Source organism: Pan troglodytes, chromosome 4 (assembly GCF_028858775.2).
Source record: "Pan troglodytes isolate AG18354 chromosome 4, NHGRI_mPanTro3-v2.0_pri, whole genome shotgun sequence".
In the NCBI taxonomy this organism is placed as follows: domain Eukaryota; kingdom Metazoa; phylum Chordata; class Mammalia; order Primates; family Hominidae; genus Pan; species Pan troglodytes.
The window spans coordinates 149,273,691-149,291,342 of NC_072402.2; the positions used below are offsets into that span (position 1 = coordinate 149,273,691).

General features: G+C 47.2%; 2 protein-coding genes across 9 annotated transcripts in view; one reads left to right on the top strand and one right to left on the bottom strand.

Moving 5' to 3' along the window:
• The window catches only part of SLC36A1 (solute carrier family 36 member 1), a 309,080-nt gene that overhangs the window by 204,293 nt on the left and 87,135 nt on the right, over positions 1–17,652 (top strand). The window contains exon 12 of one of the 8 annotated variants that reach the window (XM_063810844.1): positions 14,343–14,423. The exons of the other annotated variants lie outside the window; for them this stretch is intronic. Coding sequence (XP_063666914.1) covers positions 14,343–14,349 — 7 coding nt within the window. The 3' untranslated portion in view covers positions 14,350–14,423. Of the gene's footprint in view, positions 1–14,342; positions 14,424–17,652 lie in introns of those variants that run through there. 8 annotated transcript variants of the gene reach the window in all.
• Positions 1–17,652, bottom strand: part of FAT2 (FAT atypical cadherin 2) — an 87,237-nt gene that overhangs the window by 48,648 nt on the left and 20,937 nt on the right. Inside the window, exons 2-6 of the mRNA XM_016954082.4 lie at positions 12,872–16,150; positions 10,524–10,838; positions 3,537–3,595; positions 1,530–1,841; positions 345–555 (exon numbers count right to left, since the gene is read on the bottom strand). Of these exons, the coding sequence (XP_016809571.3) occupies positions 345–555; positions 1,530–1,841; positions 3,537–3,595; positions 10,524–10,838; positions 12,872–16,130 (4,156 nt within the window). The 5' untranslated portion in view covers positions 16,131–16,150. The remainder of the gene's footprint in view (positions 1–344; positions 556–1,529; positions 1,842–3,536; positions 3,596–10,523; positions 10,839–12,871; positions 16,151–17,652) is intronic.

Here is a 17,652-nt window from a genome sequence, read left to right on the forward strand (position 1 = left end):
ATGATTTTCACATGAGGTAGGAAAGGAAACACAAAGCATTTCTGCTCTGGGTCTTCCTGAACCATTTTAGGTCTCCTAGGCCCTTGGGGTAACTGAGGCACTGCCAACTCTGGCTGGGGTTAGAGATCGTGGCTGGAGTGAAAGGAAAGCTTGGCAGACGTGGCATTCTTACTGCCTGTGCTCCCAGAGAACCAGGGAAGAGGCAGTCCCCACTCAGGGCTGAAAGAGGGGCTGCCGAGGAGCCCGACCTTGAGAAGAGTCAGAAGGACTGTAGCAGGAAAACTAGAGCTGGTGTATAAGGATGGGAGGGGTTGGCCCTTGTTGGGCCCTAGACCTTGCCTCACCTGAGATGTTGAACCAGAAGAGTCCGGGTCTGCCCTCTACGCTGATGACCCCCACCATGTGGTTCACAGGGTCCGTCTCCATGACCGTAAAGCTGTAGTAGGTCTCATCAAAGGCCAGAGGGATGGAGGATGGCCGAGGCCGAGGGATCCACTCAATGTGTAGCCGGACACTGGCTGAGAGTGGTGGCTGCCCACTGTCTGTTGCCTTGATCTGAAAGGAGGCCAACACCAAAACTGAGGTTTGGGGCCAAGAGACAAGAAGACCCAAGCAGCCAGGACAAGAACCAGAGCGTCCTGTGATTCTGACTAAGCAGGCCTCTCATCCAGTCATTCATTGATCTGATGCGTAGTTGAGGGCTTGCTGTAAACAGGCACCCTGCCAGTTGCTGCAGGCACGGTGGTGAACAAAACATATAACCTGTGCTCAAGAACCTCATGGTTAGTATAAAAATAATAAATGCCACTGTTAACTGAAGACTTACTGTGTGCTACTTCCTAAATTGAACTTTACATACATATGCCCTTTGCTTTTCCCAACTAACATAAACCTAACAAGCTAGAATTTATTGAGCACTCACTATTATCAGGCCTTATTCTAAGAGCTTTGTGCGCAATATCTGATTTAATCCTCACAATAACCTTGGAAGAGGTCCTGTTATCATCTGTCTTTTACAAGAAGAAACTAGGGCTCAGTGTGGTCGATTCACCTGCCAGATGAAATGCTTGGCTAGCAATGAGACTGGGGTTGAATTCAGGCTGACTGATGTAAGCACCCATGCACTAGCTACCTGATATATTGGTTTCTCACAAGAAAGATGTTCTTATCTCCATTTTACAAATGATAAAGGTTAAATGACTTGTCCAACATCACACAGGTGTAAAATGGCAGTACTAGGGTTGGAACCCAGGCTTATTGATTCCAAAGCCCCTGTTACTCTCACTAAATCCTTCTCTTTAAGAATAGAGGGGATTTCCCAGGCAAAGACCTTATTGCCCTCAAAGAGAAGGACCCAGAATTTGATCCTTTGGCTGAAGCTGGGACTCCCAGTTTCTCTGGGAGAAGGCCAGGAAGGAGAGCACCATTTCCCTTATGCTGGCGGGCTGTCTCCCTCCTCCTGAATTCTCAAAGAAGGCCACTAACCAGCATGCCACTCCTCCCTCCGTGGCTTCCTTCTGTCTGCTCACCGTTAGGATGTTGTACTCTCCAGCTGTAAAAGTGCTGCTGGATGAAACCACACCTGTGACCGGGTCGATACTGAAGGCCTCCTCATCGCTGTCCTCGATACTGTAGGTGACTCTGCCATTAAGACCCTCATCCAGGTCTGAAGCCACCAGCCTATACACAGGCCCAGGGGACACAGGGCTCAGCCTCTCTGGAAGGCGGACATTGAAGAGCTTGTGGGAGAATACAGGTGGATTGTCATTGACGTCCAAGATGCCTACCACCACCCTGGAGGTGGACTTCAGTGAGGGTTCCCCATTGTCCAGCACAGTCACCTGGGAGCAGAATTGAGCATGAGCACCTGAGCTGACAATTGCAAATTAGTGACTATGCTTTGCCACCCACCACAGCCCTACCACCACTTTTAACAACCTGGAAATAGTAGTCAGTTTGTTCTTTGGTATGAGCTTGTACTTTTTATTATCATAACTTCACCTACTTGGAACTCAGCTCTCTGGCAACTTTGCCCCTGGGAAAGCCAGTGAGAACAGAGAAATGAAGCAGAAAGAACTGGAAGAAGACAGAGTCAGAGTCTCTAGACAAAAGCTGGTGCTGTTTATGTGGGACAACCCCTGGGCCATTTCTCAGAGACTACCTACTTTTTAGATGCTTGTGTTTTTCATAATTTTAGTTCTCTGGTTTCCTTAAGTTGCTCAATTAGAGAAAATGAGAAAATGTTGATGAGGGAATGAGTGGTACTTTTTGAGTCAGACACGTGGCCTGATGCATGCAATGAAATCCAGAGTGAGAAAAGGCCCCAAAACCATTTCAGAACCAGTAGCTATTTAATGCAGAGGCAAATAATCACATGCATCAATAGCCCCAAGGGCATCACATCAGACAGGAGATTTCCACCTGAAATGGTTCTAAATTTTAAAAAACACTTTGGTGTTTAAAGGTAAATATCTGTTACTGAACTGTGGAGAATGCTTTCAGTCCCTAGGAATTCTAGAAGGCCATTTAGCTACTTCTTACTAATAATATGTTTCCTTTTTTTTTTTTTTTTTTTGAGACTGAGTCTCACTCTATTGCCCAGGCTGGAGTTCAGTGGCACGATCTCAGCTCACTGCAACCTCCGTCTCCCAGGTTCAAGTGCTTCTCCTGCCTCAGCCTCCCCGGTAGCTGGGATTACAAGCACCCGCCACCACACCTGGCTAATTTTTGTATTTTTAGTACAGATGGGGTATTCATCATGTTGGCCAGGCTGGTCTTGAACTCCTAACCCCAAGTGATCTGCCCACCTCAGCCTCCCAAAGTGCTGGGATTACAGGCATGAGCCACCATGCCTGTAATAACTAATAACACCTGTTTCTTACCAAAGGAAAAAGAATGTGCAGAGCCTGGAAGTATCAAAGGCAAAATTTGTTTCCTGCTGAGGAATATGTATTCCCCCCTCCTGATACTTTTAAAACTAGAAGAGATCATCAGTGAAGGACAGCTCAGGAGGGGAAATAGTTAGATTTCCACCTGATCTGCTTCTCTTCTGATTTCATTCCCTCTAGGTCACTAACCAAAGCCTTTCATTGAAACAGGCACCAGGAATGCCTATGTGATTTTAGAGGCATCCTAGAAAGAGCACAGACCTAGAAGACAAAGGTCTGGTTTTCATCCTGGCTCTGCTACTGACCTAGTGTTTGACCGAGAATGATTCTGTCTCCCTGAGCCAGGAGGGATGGACTGGACTCGATAAGTACATAGCACACATGTACTGCTCCCCTCTCCTTCACTCCCTGCAGGCATCACTAATCAATCAATGGTCCTACCCAGCCTGGGCACAGTTTCAGACTCCTTCCCTTCTCAGTGCTGAGGAGCTAGCAAAGATCCAAGGATCATCCAGCAAGGTTCAGCTCACGTATATCTTCCTCCCTGAACCCAGACCCTCCTCAGCCACAGTGCTAGACATGCACGTGGCTCCAAGGCCTAACATGGCTCCACAAATCACCACAAACGGATTCACCACCATTACTTACCTCCAGGATGTGTTCATCCTTGTTCTCTCTGTCCAGCTGCTGGGCTGTAGATAGGAGACCTGAGAGAGAGATGATAAGGGAGAGACATGAGCAGAAGGCTTTCAGGGCCACTTTACTGAGGCAACTTCAAGAATTACATTCAAATCTCAGATAAGAATTCTTCTGATCTTTGAAGAACATGTAAAGATCATCCCTGACTTAGGATAGTTCAACTTAAATTTCCTACTTTATCATGGTGTGGAAGTGATACACATTCAGTACAAACCATACTTCAAGTACCCATACATTCTGTTTTTTACTTTCACTTCAGTATTCAAATACTGAAGTATTGAGTACAAATACTGAAGTGTTGAAATATTCAATACTTTATTTTAAAATAGGCTTTATGTGAGATGATTTTGCCCCCTGTAGGCTAATGCAAGTGTTCTGAGTGCATATGAGGTAGGCAAGGCTAAGCTATCATGTTCTGTAGGTTCGGTGTTTAAACACAGTTTAGACTTACAGCATTTTCAACTTATGATGGATCTATTGGAATATGACCTCACTGTAGGCTGAGGAGCATCAGAACACTAAGGGGAAATGAAACTCGGGGGAAAGCAAGGGGGAAGTGAGGAGCTGGGAGAGAACAGCAGAGATAATGTGTCAGGTGAAGTTCCCAGCTACTTCCTGCTTTCTCTATTAGGCAGGGGTGATACATCAATACTTCAGCAATCGGCCCACCACGAGCAGCCTCCCCAGTCAGGATGGTTGCCAGCTGGAAGCAACCAGTAGGGTTACTGGTGCACAAGGGTCAATGTCAGCACTGCTGTGATGCAGTTTTGGTTCCTCGTCACTAAAATCTATGGAACATGTTTGCATCTGGATGTCTTCTGCTCATCATTCATTCCCTCTTCTTTTAATAAACAAACCCCAGTTCTCCTGAGGGGAAACCAGGAGAATTAGGTTCTAATTAGGAATTAGAACCATTCCTAGTTTTAGTCCTTCATTATCTGGGGTGAGGCTGACCCACCTGGGGAGAAGTTTATAGCCCAAGGATAGCCAGTCAGCACAGACTATCCCCCTGGCCCTTGCAACTGGCTCTGCAATAGACAAGGGACCAGTCTGTCTGATGAGAATCCATTCTGGGACTTTTGCAAGAGCTCTAGAAAGAGACTTTTTCTGCTGCTGTGCTGAGAGAACAGGAGGAAGCCTGACAGCAACAAGAAGAGGGACTCCTGAGGCTAGACCCACTCAGAGAAAATGAGGCCAAGAGATAAGCAGAGGCAGTGCCTTCATTACATTATTCCAACGCTGGCTACAGCTGTGCCTGCAGCCATAATATGTTTGGAATTTTCTGTAAAGTAAGAAAACAAATGTCTTTTATTGCCTCAGCAAACCTGCATTGGGTTTCTATCTTTACATCTGAAAAAGTCCTGACAACCAATTCAATTCTGAGAATTCATATGTTGGGATAGGAATGGGTTAGGGGTCATGGTGAGGCTGGGAAAGCATTCAGGGTCTTTGGGATTGGGAGGCCTCCAGGAAGGACGCTACCTCCTGCCTCAGCCTCTCCCTTCCCCTCCTATGGCCCTGCCAACCCCCAACTCCAGCCTCAGGTTCCTTACAGGGGACCCACTAATCCCCTCTGTGCCTCGCCTTGACTCCAGGAAGCTCCTGCTTATTTCTCCCAACCTTATTTCAACCCCAGCCTCCTCTGCAAAAGGAGTTGAATTGGGTGACCTTTAACATCTTTCTGGCTTAAGTTCTGAACTTCTCGTGCCACTTTAAGGAATGTATTCTAAGGAAATCAGTGCATACATCTGGGAAGATGAGTTCACACGGTGTTCACCTGAGTCACGTTTTAAAAAGCCAATAATTGGACACAATCCATATAAGGGAAGAGTTGTATACATTTTACATAAAAAGGAACCTTAAGCAACTATTCAAAATACATTCTGTAGATGGGGAAATGCTGCACACAATATATTGTTGAGTAAAAAAGGCAGCTTGTCGCCTGGGCACGGTGGCTCACACCTGTAATGCCAGCACTTTGGGAGGCCGAAGCGGGCGGATCACCTGAGGTAAGGAGTTCGAGACCAGCCTGACCAATATGGTGAAACTTTGTCTCTACTAAAAATACAAAAAAAATTAGCTGGATGTTGTGGCGTGTGCCTGTAGTCCCAGCTACTAGGAGACAGGAGAATTGCTTGAACCCAGGAGGCAGAGGTTGCAGTGAGCCAAGATCTCACCACTGCACTCCAGCCTGGGCAACAGAGCGAGACTCCTTTAAAAAAAAAAAAAGCAGCTTGTCAGGAGCTACAGCAGAAATAACAACTATTGCCTTCCGTTTCAGAGAAACCATGAAGTGACAGCATTTTCCCCATTTATTATTATTATTATTCACTAGAGTCCTAGTACTGGCTCTTCCCATGACAGGCTGGTGCAGATAAATAGAGAGGGGGCTCCTCTGGGCTCCTCTCAGTTCATCCATAATTGAAGAAGTTGGGTAGAGAAGGCGCTAGCTCTCTGCGAGATTCAGGGAAGTTGAGGTGGAGGTTTTCAGGGGCCCAGAAGGTCATCCAAAGCCATGGCCTAAGAGGCCGTGGCTGGTGTGGACGGTCTCTTGTACATGAAAGCAGAGCTACTGGTCGAGGTTAATGGAACATCTGAACACTTTCACTTTCTTGATCTTGTTTAGGTGATGAAGTGATTGAGATAATGGAATTAAGTGTAGAAAAAGCAGCTCAGTGAAGAGCCCAGAGTTTCCCTGGGGGGCTCAGTGACAGAGCTGGGAGCTCAGCGAGGGGAACAGGGATTCAGTTCTGGGCCAGAGCCTCCAGTCATGGCAATGGGAGTGTGATGTGAGGATGTGGGCTCTGTCGGGGGCATGTTCTCGCCTTGTGCAGTTGAACACAAGTCATTCCAGCTTTTTCTTCCCTAACTGAAGTTTGGCGTGCAAGGGATTGGAGAAGCCTCCTGAGAAGCTCCACACTCAGGCGCCCTTCCAGTCAAGGAAGGAGCACAAGTGGAAGGAAAGACACACTCCTGTAGGACAGGAGGGTGTGGATACTGTCCCAGCTTGGCCCCAAGCTGAGGGGCCTCATGGGGAAGGGCCTAGGGCCTGCGGTCCCCCAGGAAGAGCACAAGGACTAGGGGGTCTTGGCAGGTAAGCCTTCTATCTGGCTCCATCCCTTCCTTTCCTCCCTGCCCTTCTCTCCTCTCCCTTTGCTCTGTCTTCTGTGTTTCTCCTTCACCATCCTCCTCTTCTCTTCCAGCTCTTCCTCTCTCTCTTCTCCCCTTGTGCCTCTGAATCTCAGCCTCTCTCTCTCTGTGTGTGTGTCTGTCTCTGTCTCCCTCTCTCCCCCAACCCCATTTGGTTTTTCTTTTCTACTTCTGCCTCTCACCACTGCCTCCCCTGACCTTCTAAGGTCCTGTGCCTCTGGAATCAATGCCCCGAGGTATCCTGCCCAGTTGCCCCTATTCTCATCCTCATCCTCCTCTCTGAAGTCAGTATCAGGGTTCCCAGGAAGTGCCTGAATAGAATGGGGATGTAGCAGAACCACCTCCATAGGGCTGTGTGCATGTTCACTAAGGTGCATAGAAAACCCCTCTCACCCTTCCTGGATGAGGTGGTGCTCAGTGGACTTCACTCTTACCATTTTTCTCCTCCAAACAAATGTTTCCCCAACACCCTATCTCAGACCCATATATGACCCTTCATCTTCCCTCATCCAACAGTTTTCCAACTGTTGTTGATTCCACCTCTGATAGATTCCTGATCTTTAACTCCTCTTACCCTGAGTCACCACAGTCTAGGTCTTGCCCCAGCTGCCTTTCCATCTTCATCTTCCTCTTCTTCCCTCCTGCAGCATCAAAGAACCAACCCTTTTGGAGCTCTCACATGCACAGGCATTCAGCTAAGCTCTTTCTATAGCTCTGTATATTAACTCATTTAATTCTCACAACAGCCCAGGTGGTCTCTATTATAATCTCCATTTCACTGGTGAGAAAACTCAAGCATAGAGCAGGTAACTCACTTTCCCAAGATCTCATTTATTTATAAGCGGTGGAACTGAGATAAACCTTGAGAAAGTCCATCTACTTGCATTGTCTTCAACAAGATCAGGGTCTTCCTCCCTCTCAGATAGCACCTGTGTCGTCACCCTTGCCCATTTGCTCTCCCGGACTGCTGCCTCTCAAAATCCTCCCACCCTCCAGCTCAGCATAACCACCCCTGTTCCATGAAGCCCTTGCAGATCCACCACCCAGAGCAGCTTCCTCCTTCTTCTGAGTGGCCAGGGCACTGTATCTACACATATTTTATGATGTTATGCCCTTTCAAACTGGTTCTATCGTGTTTATATCCAAATCTTCATGCTCCTAATGGACTGAATTTCTCAAGACCTGAAACTGTGTTTTATTTATCTTCATATAACTCCACAGCACATTGTTTAGAAGCCTAGTAAGGTCAGACACCTTTAAACATTTGCTGAGTATGTGAATGAATCTTGGGCTTAACAAAACATTGTGGATGCTGGCAGAGATTCATTCATCCATTTAGCAATTATTTGTTGAGCTCCTACTGTGTGACAGGTACTGAAGAAATTATGGTGGGCACCAACAGTTAGGGTCCCTTTTCTCAGGGAACTTTGAAGTCTAGTGAGGGACACAGATGATTAATGGGCTAACTTTGAAGTCTAGTGAGGGACACAGATGATTAATGGGATAATCACACAAGTGAATATAACGTCCTGTATGATAAATGTCGCAAAAAGGAGTAGGTGGTGCTGGAAAGTGTGTTAGGGTATCAGGAAAAACTTCTCTAAGGAAAGAACAGCTAGGCTGGAATCTGAAAGAAGAGCGGGAATTAACCAGACAAAAGGAGAGAAGAGTCCCCTGTTAGACAGAATGGCACATGCAAAGTCCTGCGTGGAGGGGCCCGGACTGAGGCAGGCCATGTGACTGGAACATGGGGAGGGGCAGCAGGAGAGGGGCAAGATGAGGCCAGAGAGGTCAGCAAGGACAGACCAGGCATGACTTTGTAGGACACAGCAGAATCTGACTTTCTCTCTCTTTTTTTTTTTTCTTTCTGAGACAGGCTCTTGTTCTGTCACCCAGGCTGGAGGCCAGTGATGCGATCATGGGTCACTGCCGCCTCAACCTCCCAGGCTCAAGCCATCTTGCTACCTCAGCCTTCTGAATAGCTGGGACTTCAGGTGCACACCATCACACCAGGCTAATTTTTGTATGTTTTGTACGGATGGGATTTCGCCATGTTGCCCAAGCAGCTCTGAAACTCCTGGGCTCAAGCGATCCTCCTACCTCGGCCTCCCCAAGTGCTGGGATCACAGGTGTGAGCCACTGTGTCTGGCTTACTGACTTTAGCTTAAGAGCACAGGGAAGCCATACAAGGCATCCAAGTAGGGAAGTGGGACAAAGTAATGGTGGTGATGAGAAAGGTGGGCTGGGGGCGCATTGGTGATTTGTTCTACTTTTGAAAGTGTTCATGCTTATAAAGATTTCTTCCTTTCAACTGCAGGAAGGCTAAGAACATCTCTGCCCTCTAGGGCATTTTGCCAGACCTGCTGTCAGGGAACTGTTGATAGTAAACAGAACAATGATTTGGAAGAAGCTGAGAAGTTAATGCCTTAGGTGAGAGATCTCTTCCCACTCCTGAACAGGGAGGGACAGGGAGGGACAGGGTAGGCCCAGGTAGAGAGCCAGCTTCAGCCTGTTTTCCAGGAGAAAAGCATCCTCCTCCTAGAACTACTTCACACCCTGAGGTCAAAGGTTAACAGGAAAGGTTGACAATAAATGTTACCAGGCAAATAGGCACTTATATCTCACCCACCCCTCTGTCTGCTCCAGGACTCCCAGCGTCATCCTCCTCCTGGTTCCCTTTTGTCTTAAGAATAAAGGGACTGCCCGCTCGCATTCTTCCTTTCCTCCAATCTCACCAGGTTCCATCCTTCTCCGACAAGAGTAAATTGTTGGAGACGGAAAACAGGATGTTGGGTTCAGTGGGGAATATGTCAGCCTTCTCTACCATAGGATTGTTGTTCCTCCCCCAAGAGGAAGATGAGGCTTTAAGAAGTGTCTGCAGCAATGGGACCCGGCTCTCACACTGCAGCACCAAGGAAAGCCAGGCAGGTGGTGTCAATGAGGGACGCAGGCTGGGAATAACACAACAGGGGATGGCAGGACCTGCAGGGACCAGAGCTTCTGTGCCAGGTCTACAAAGGGAGCAGCTGTTGGCTCCGGGCCACTGTGGCCCAGCGGGACTGTGAAGACAATGTGGCCCGATCCTTCCATTTTTAAAAAACAACCAGAAATCTGGAATGTTTTGTGGAATTTTCTAATTTTATGTGTTGGCTGCAACTTAAAAAATAATTGTTTAAAGCTTAAGCAAATCAAACAAAACACCTCTAAGAGCAATGTCTGACTCACTGCTGCCAGCTGCCAACATCTGGATTTCTCCCAACCATCCACCATCTTTGTCCCAGAAGGCTTTGGGCAGGTGCTCCTGGGATGGTTGACAACATAAGTGGATTCACATTGCCAGCACTCTGGGCGGGGTTGAGATCAGTCTGGAACTAGGGTTAAGGGATTCAACCTGTGGCTCATGACTCAGGAGAGAGTCAGGTTGGGACCCCTTGGAGGTCTGAACTGGTCTCAGGTTGACCAATGGGCAACCTGCTTAGTTTCCTTGGGCCCCAAGGAAAGAAACATGAAGACAGATCCTTTTCATTTTCACATAGAGATGGACTTTGTAGAACAGCATTGTCAAATGTTAGTACACATTTGAAACACATCAGAATCACCTGCATGTCTTGTGAAAACACGGATTGCTGGGCCTCACCCTCGAAATTTTGATTCAGTGGATTTAGGGTGGGGCCGGAGAATTTGAATTTCCAAGTTCACGGTAATGCTGATGGTGCCGATTTGGGCCCACAATTTGAGAACCACCGTTGTAGAGATCCCTGTTCACCCAGCTTTTTGGATCCTTACCTGTAACAGGGTGAATCATAAAGAATCCCATGTGGTTCCCACTGGTGATGTTGAAGGTTAGCTTCCCTTTGGAGCTGGAGTCTGGGTCCCAGGCATCCAGTTGAAGCACAGAGGTGCCCACGGGAGCATCCTCCTGGATGGAGGGGTAGAACACAGCTTGGGACATCTGGGGTGGGTTGTCATTGGCATCCGTAACCTCAATGTAGACTTCAGTTACAGAAGAGAGGGGCACAGAACCCCTGTCCACTGCTAATACCGTCAACCAGTAGTAAGACGCAAATTCTCGGTCCAGGGGTGCCAGAGTCTGAATCATTCCTAGGGACAGTAAGTCAGCAAACCCAAAATACTTTAGAGCTCAAAGTGGCTTTAGAAATCACCCTTACCCACCATTCCCCAAACTGCACTGTGGAAAGGGTATTAATAAGTAGATTTTCTATGAAAAGAAGGAACTGCTTCTACCAATATAATGTGGGAGATGCTGAGTTGAACACAGGGGAATTAATATCCTTATTCTAGAACCTCCCAGAGCCTTCCTCTGCTAAAATGGACCCATGCCTTTAGCATGTGAGCATATTTAGGGTTTTCAGAAGACAGTGGTAGTTTATCTACTTTCTCTTGGCTACTTAAACCCAAATTCCATTGATCTATTTCACATTCTGTAAGTGAGGTTTTCTTATAGTTGTCCTTAAACTGTTTCCTTCACACTTTATGTCCTGGTAGATAATCAATTTCAGGGTTAGGAATTTGAAGAATAAATTGCCATTCCCTTCTCCATCATTTTCATGATTTTAAGGGGCTGAGCTTCATTTTTTAGTTCATTCCCTCCACAAATTGCTTACGATGGGCTTAGCACTGTTCTAGAAGTTGAGGGTCCAAGAATGAGTAAAAGAAGCTTACACCTCAAGCTCTCATGGATCATGCTGTACTGGCAGGGCCTGTGTGAGAGGGCGTGGCCCATGCTCACAGCCATAGCATAACAGAGACGACCGCTGGGGAAACTGAGGCTCAGAGAGGGAGCACGACTTGACCAAGATCATGTAGCAAGTATGTGGAAGAACTGGGTCTGGGATTGACTCTTAATCTAATGCTCTTTCTAATTAAACAGCTTAATTAAATTAAGCTGTTTTCTTTCAGTGGCTGGCATTAAGAGACAAAGGTTGCTGAAAGCCAACATTGAGAACAAGTTATTACAACTTGGTTTTGGTGGAAATAAATCACCTACCAAATTGCAAACTCCTTGAAGGCAGTGATCTGCCTTTATTCACGTGGGATCTCCCCCAGGTACCTATCTTAGGGCCTTACCAGTAGTGGGCACTCGAACAGTGCTGACTTACACTTACTTTCCTTGAAACTTAAAAAAAGGAATGTGGTTGTGTCACCTTTTTGGAGAGCAATTTGGAAATACTTATTAACACAGAAGATGCACATTATCCTCTGACCTAGAAACTTCATTTTTAAGAATTTTTCGGCCAGGCATGGTGGCTCATGCCTGTAGTCCTAGCACTTTGGGAGGCCAAGACGGGTGGATCACCTGAGGTCAGGAGGTTGAGACCAGCCTGGCCGACATGGCGAAAACCCGTTTCTACTAAAAATACAAAAGTTAGCCGGGCATGGTGGTGGGTGCCTGTAATTCCAGCTACTCTCAGGAGCCTAAGGCAGGAGAATCGCTTGAACTCGGGGGACGGAGGTTGCAATGAGCCGAGATCGAACCACTTCACTCCAGCCTGGGTGACAGAGCAAGACTCCATCTCAAAAAAAGAAAAGAATTTTTTCTGTAGAGACCCAGGCATATAAGTAAAAGTATATAAATAAGAATATTACACCTACATGGTAGAATAATATGTGGCCAATTAAAACAAATGAACTGACAAATAAAATGTCTTGATGTTATATGACATGAAAAAAGTAAATTTTAGAATACTGTCTATTATACTGTATTTTCATAATAATAAAATGAACAATATATGATATATAAGATACAAAGAAAGAAACTTTAGAAGATTATAGACCAAATTGTTAATAAAGATTATATCTGGGGTGATGGAACATGGGGGAGCATTCGTCTTTAAATTTTATATAAAAAATTTATAATCAGATGTATTACTTTTATAAACAGAATATGTAATATATGTGCATATATGTGTATGTGTATATGCACATATATAGACATATATTCCCAGTAAAAACAAATTAAAAATAAAATACACAGGAAAAAGAATCCCTATTTATTGCCTTTCATTTCAGCCTGCAGGCTGACTCCTTTTTCCTTCAGCCCGCAGGCTGACTTCTTTTTCCTTCAGCCCATCTACCTCTGGCCCTCGCACCCCACCCTACCCCACCCCCAGTACCTGTATCTTGGTTGATGCTGAAGGCTGCGAGTCCAGTGCCAGCACGCAGGAAGTACCGGAGCTCCCCATCCAAGCCACTGTCATCGTCCTGGGCAGCCACTACAATCACCTGAGTTCCCGAGGGGCTATTCTCCTGCACCTGGCCCTGGTGCACGAAGGAGGCAAAGTGGGGAGGGTGGAGATTCTCATTCACATCCAGGACGATCACCTCCACATGGCAGAGAGTCCTGCGGGCTAGGGGCCTCCCACTATCACTGGCCCACAGGCTCAGATTGTACCCAGCTCGCCTCTCAAAGTCCAGCTCTCTCTCCAGAATGAGCGCCCCTGTCATCAGGTCCACCCGGAAGGTCCCATGGGCGCCATCCATCAGAACATATCGCACTTCACCTGCGGGGCCCAGGTCAGGATCAGAGGCATCCAGAAATGTCAAGACAGTCCCGGGGGGCAGGTCCTCTGGAACCTTCAGCCTGTTGTGTTCTGTGATGCACTGGGGAGAGTTGTCGTTGACATCCTCCAATGTGATTATCAGGTCAGTGACAGAGAAGAGCTGGTGGCCTTTGCTGGGCTGATCCCTGGCCTCCACCTTGAGTATGTACCGAGGCTCTGATTCGCGGTCCAGGTGTCCTGTAACAACCAGTTCCCCAGTGAGAGGGTGGAGGGAGAACTTCTCTGTGGGACTTAGCAGGGTGTAGCGAACCCTGCCATTGTCTTCCGAGTCAGCATCTTTGGTTGTCAGCTCTGCAATTGTGGTTCCAACTTCTGTGTCCTCCGAGATGGTTAACTGGTACCCACCGGGAGGAAATCTGGGTGCGTTGTCATTCCAGTCTTTCACATTCACTGTCAGCAGCTTCCAGGAGGACTTCTGGGGTGTGCCCAGGTCATATACTGTTACATTGAGGATGTAGAAATTGGTGGCTTCATAGTCCAAGGGAGCAGCTACAGTGAGCAGCCCTGTCTCCAGCTCTATGTCAAAGCAGCCCTCCTCATTGCCATCTGCAATCACATAGACCAGTTTGCCATTAAAACCAGCATCAGGGTCAGTGGCTGCTAGGCGGGCCAAGGGGGTGTTGATAGGGACACTCTCAAGGACATCAATGGATTGGGGGAAGTGGTCCTCAAACTGTGGGGTGTAATGATTAATCTGATATGTGCTTAAAGAAGTGAATTCCTCATCACTGGACTCCTGGTTCTGAAGCCCAATAGAGTGGAGGATAGTCTTTGTGAATTGTGTCAATACCCCTGTTTTATCACATGTTACAGGAACTTCAAAATGAGGGTCCTTCACCACAGTAATATTCAAAGTTGTGGGTGAGGCATAGTTTTTGCCATCTGAGGCTGTAATCTTCAGGGAATAACTGGTGGGTTGACCAGCAGTAAGATTGATAAAAGGGCGTTTGAGGGATATCACTCCGGAGAAATGATTTAGATCAAAATACTCTAGTTCATTGCCTGATACAATCTCGTATTTTAGGTTCTGAAGCTCATCCACATCTATGGCTGACATAGTCATTATCGATTTCCCTACTGGCCAGTCTTGGCGGATAGACCCTGTACAGTTGACTTCTTCAAACATAGGCTGGTTGTCATTCAAGTTCCTGAGCTGAAGAAAAATGGACACTTCCTTCTCCCGGCGAAAAGGGGATCCCCAGTCTGATGCTCTTACCCGGAAGGTATAAATTCTTTTCATGAGTTCATAGTCCATGGGTTTGGAGGTGGAGATGATCCCCAGGTAAGGGTCAATAGAAAATGGCAAAGCTTTTGGTCCAGCAATGGAATAGATGACATATCCATTTTCCCCATGATCCCGGTCAGTGGCAGTCACAGCTAAAACGCTGGTGCCTGGAGGGATGTTCTCATCCAAGGTGCCATCATAGGAAGACCTGTTGAAGAGGGGGGCATGGTTGTTGCAGTCCACAATGTCAATGACCACCACGGTGGAGGCCTGGCCCGGTGAGGTTCTGATGTGTAGCTGATAGTGGGCTCTGTCGTGGAAGTCCATGAGCTTTGTGGTGGTGATCAACCCAGTTCGAGCATTAAGTTTAAATCCTACATTCTCTGAAGATGGCTTTAGAACATACTGCAGGTTGGGGAAGGCTGGGGTGACTCTCACCATCACCACGCGGCTGCCAGGAGGGGAAAACTCACTAAGCTGCACTCTGTAAACAGCCTTCTCGAATTTGAGGGAAGACAATTTGGAAGGTGGTAGGTGAAAGCCCCTGATCTGGGAATAAAAATAAGGGCCGCTCCCACTCCTGGCCTGGAGGCTGAGGTTGAACCCATGAAGGTACTCCATCCAGTTGATGTCTTTGACAGACACCAAACTGAACTCATTGCTCCGGGCATAAGACTTGATGGCTTTGAAGTGCTTTCCAGGGTCACCACCAACAACTTCCACTGACTCCACTTCAGCTCCTGAGCTATTTGCATCGACCAGTACAGTGGCATAGGTGGTACCATCATTGCTGTCTGGTGGAGTCACCACCACCGAAGCAATGGCTGGGGGCTTCCTGAGGGCAGGCTCCACATGAACCACAAGTGCAGCCAGGCTGCCAAACCCATTGCCCTCAGAGATTTTCCGCATGCGGTCCACAGCTAGCACCTGGAGCTCATGCTTTCCTCGCCAGGTGACGTTAAGCTTCCCAGCCACAGTGACCACACCGCTGGTGGGATGGATGGCAAACATCTCTGACCTTGTGTTAAAGGCATAATAGAACTCAGCATTCTGGCCTAGATCAGCATCTGTGGCAGTCACCTTGCAGATGGGGCTCTTCAGGGGCATGTCCTCAGAGATGGTGACTCTGTACGAAGGTGGAGAGAAGAGAGGCTTCAGGTCATTCTGGTCCAGGATGTGGACCACCACGCGGGTCAAAGCTTCCAACTCCAAGGTCTTCTCTGTGGCTTGGATGATGAGGGTGTAGCTGTCTCGCACCTCTCTGTTCAGAAGAGCTGTGTTGCTGCTCTTTGTCCTTATTCTTAGGAAGCAGAAGTTGCCCACCACATACTCCTCAGTTTTAAATACATTGGCCACATCCCCAGAGATGATCCGGTACCTCACTGCCCACTGTGGCTCCGCGAGGTAGATGCCCATTTTCTCGAAGCTCTCCACATAGGTCTTGGGAGAAGAATTTTCATAGATGGTGGCATTGTAATGGGAGTGTGTGAAGTGCCAAGCAGAGGAGGAGAGAATCCCTTCTAGAGGCTTCTCACAGGTCGCACAATGGAGCAAGAATATGGCAAAACCCAGCAGGGCAATAGTCATGGTGGAAAACTCCCGAAACCCTGGGCAGAAAATAAAAGACAGGGTGCAAGTTAGGGGAAAAAAAATGGTTTCTACTGCTGTGGTTCTTAACTGGAGGTGATTTTGACCCTCAAGGGACACTTGGCAATGTCTGAAGATACTTTTGGCTGACCCAGCTTGGGGGTGGTGGTGCTAATGGCATCTGGCAGGTAGATGCTGGGGATACTGCTAAACAACCTACAATGCATAGGACAGTGCCTTTGTATGAGTCAGTTCTCACACTGAGAATAAAGACATACCTGAGACTGGGTAATTTATAAAGGAATGAGGTTTAATGGACTCACCGTTCCACATGACTGGGGAGGCCCCACAATCATGGCAGAAGGCAAAGGAAAAGCAAAGTCATATCTTACTTGGCAGCAGGCAAGAGCGCGTAGGCAGGGGAACTCCCCTTTATAAAACCATCAGATCTCATGAGACTTACTCACTATCACGAGAACAGCATGGGAAAAACACACCCCCATGATTCAATTACCTCCCACTGGATCCCTCCCATGATACTGGGGGACTATAGGAGCCACAATTCAAGATGAGATTTGGGTGGGAACACAGCCAAACCATATCAGCCCTGCAACAGAATTATCCAGCCCCAATGTCAATAGTGCCATGGTTGAGAAACCCCGTGGCTGAAGAATAGCAGACTAGTTCAAAATGCTCTCTCAAAGACACTCAGCAGCTAGAACACAGTCCTGAACTCTTACTCTTTTTTCCCAAAAACCTTCTGTGACTCCTTGGGCGATGGTGAGATAGTCCCAACTCTTAGCCAGGAACCAAGTTTATCAATCTGGTTCTAAACTACTATTCTCTCTCCTTCCTACAAGGCCTTTCCACTGGGGCTGAGCTCTAGCCAAACTGAGCTGTTTCCGCACATGCAGAGGCTGCAGGAAAGCAAAGTGACCAAGATCCCAGGCGTGGCATCAGGCTGCCTGGCTGTCAGCCCTGCCTCTGTCATTTGCTAGGTAGGTGACTTTTAGAGCAAGTTATTTAACCTCATGAGCCTTCATTTCACCTTCTGTAGAATAAGGATAAGAAAATCATCAATCTCATAGGATTGTTGTGAACATTCAGTGAAATAATAAAGGTAAATGACTTATCAGAGTGCCTAGTTTATTGTCAGTTCTAATTTAATGTCAGCCATTATTGATAATAGGAAACTAAGGTTCATAAAAGGAAGGGAGCTGCCCAGGGCCTTATAGCTAGTGGGAGCTCCTTGCACAGACCAGGGTTGCCTCCTTGCCCCAGTCCTATTTATACCTGTTTCACCACATGTCCCTTATAGACAGGGCATGACTCTGACTCATCTTGTAACCTGGAACATGAAAACTCCCAGGCTCCTGGAATGTCTGAGTTGAAATGGACATTAGAGATGATGGGCTTCTGTCCCTGCTTTTCATCATAGATGAGTATAGATGGGGAAATAGAACCCCAGAGTCGAGATCAGTCAAGCTCCAAGTCACACAGTGTGTGGCCGGGTAAGAACTAG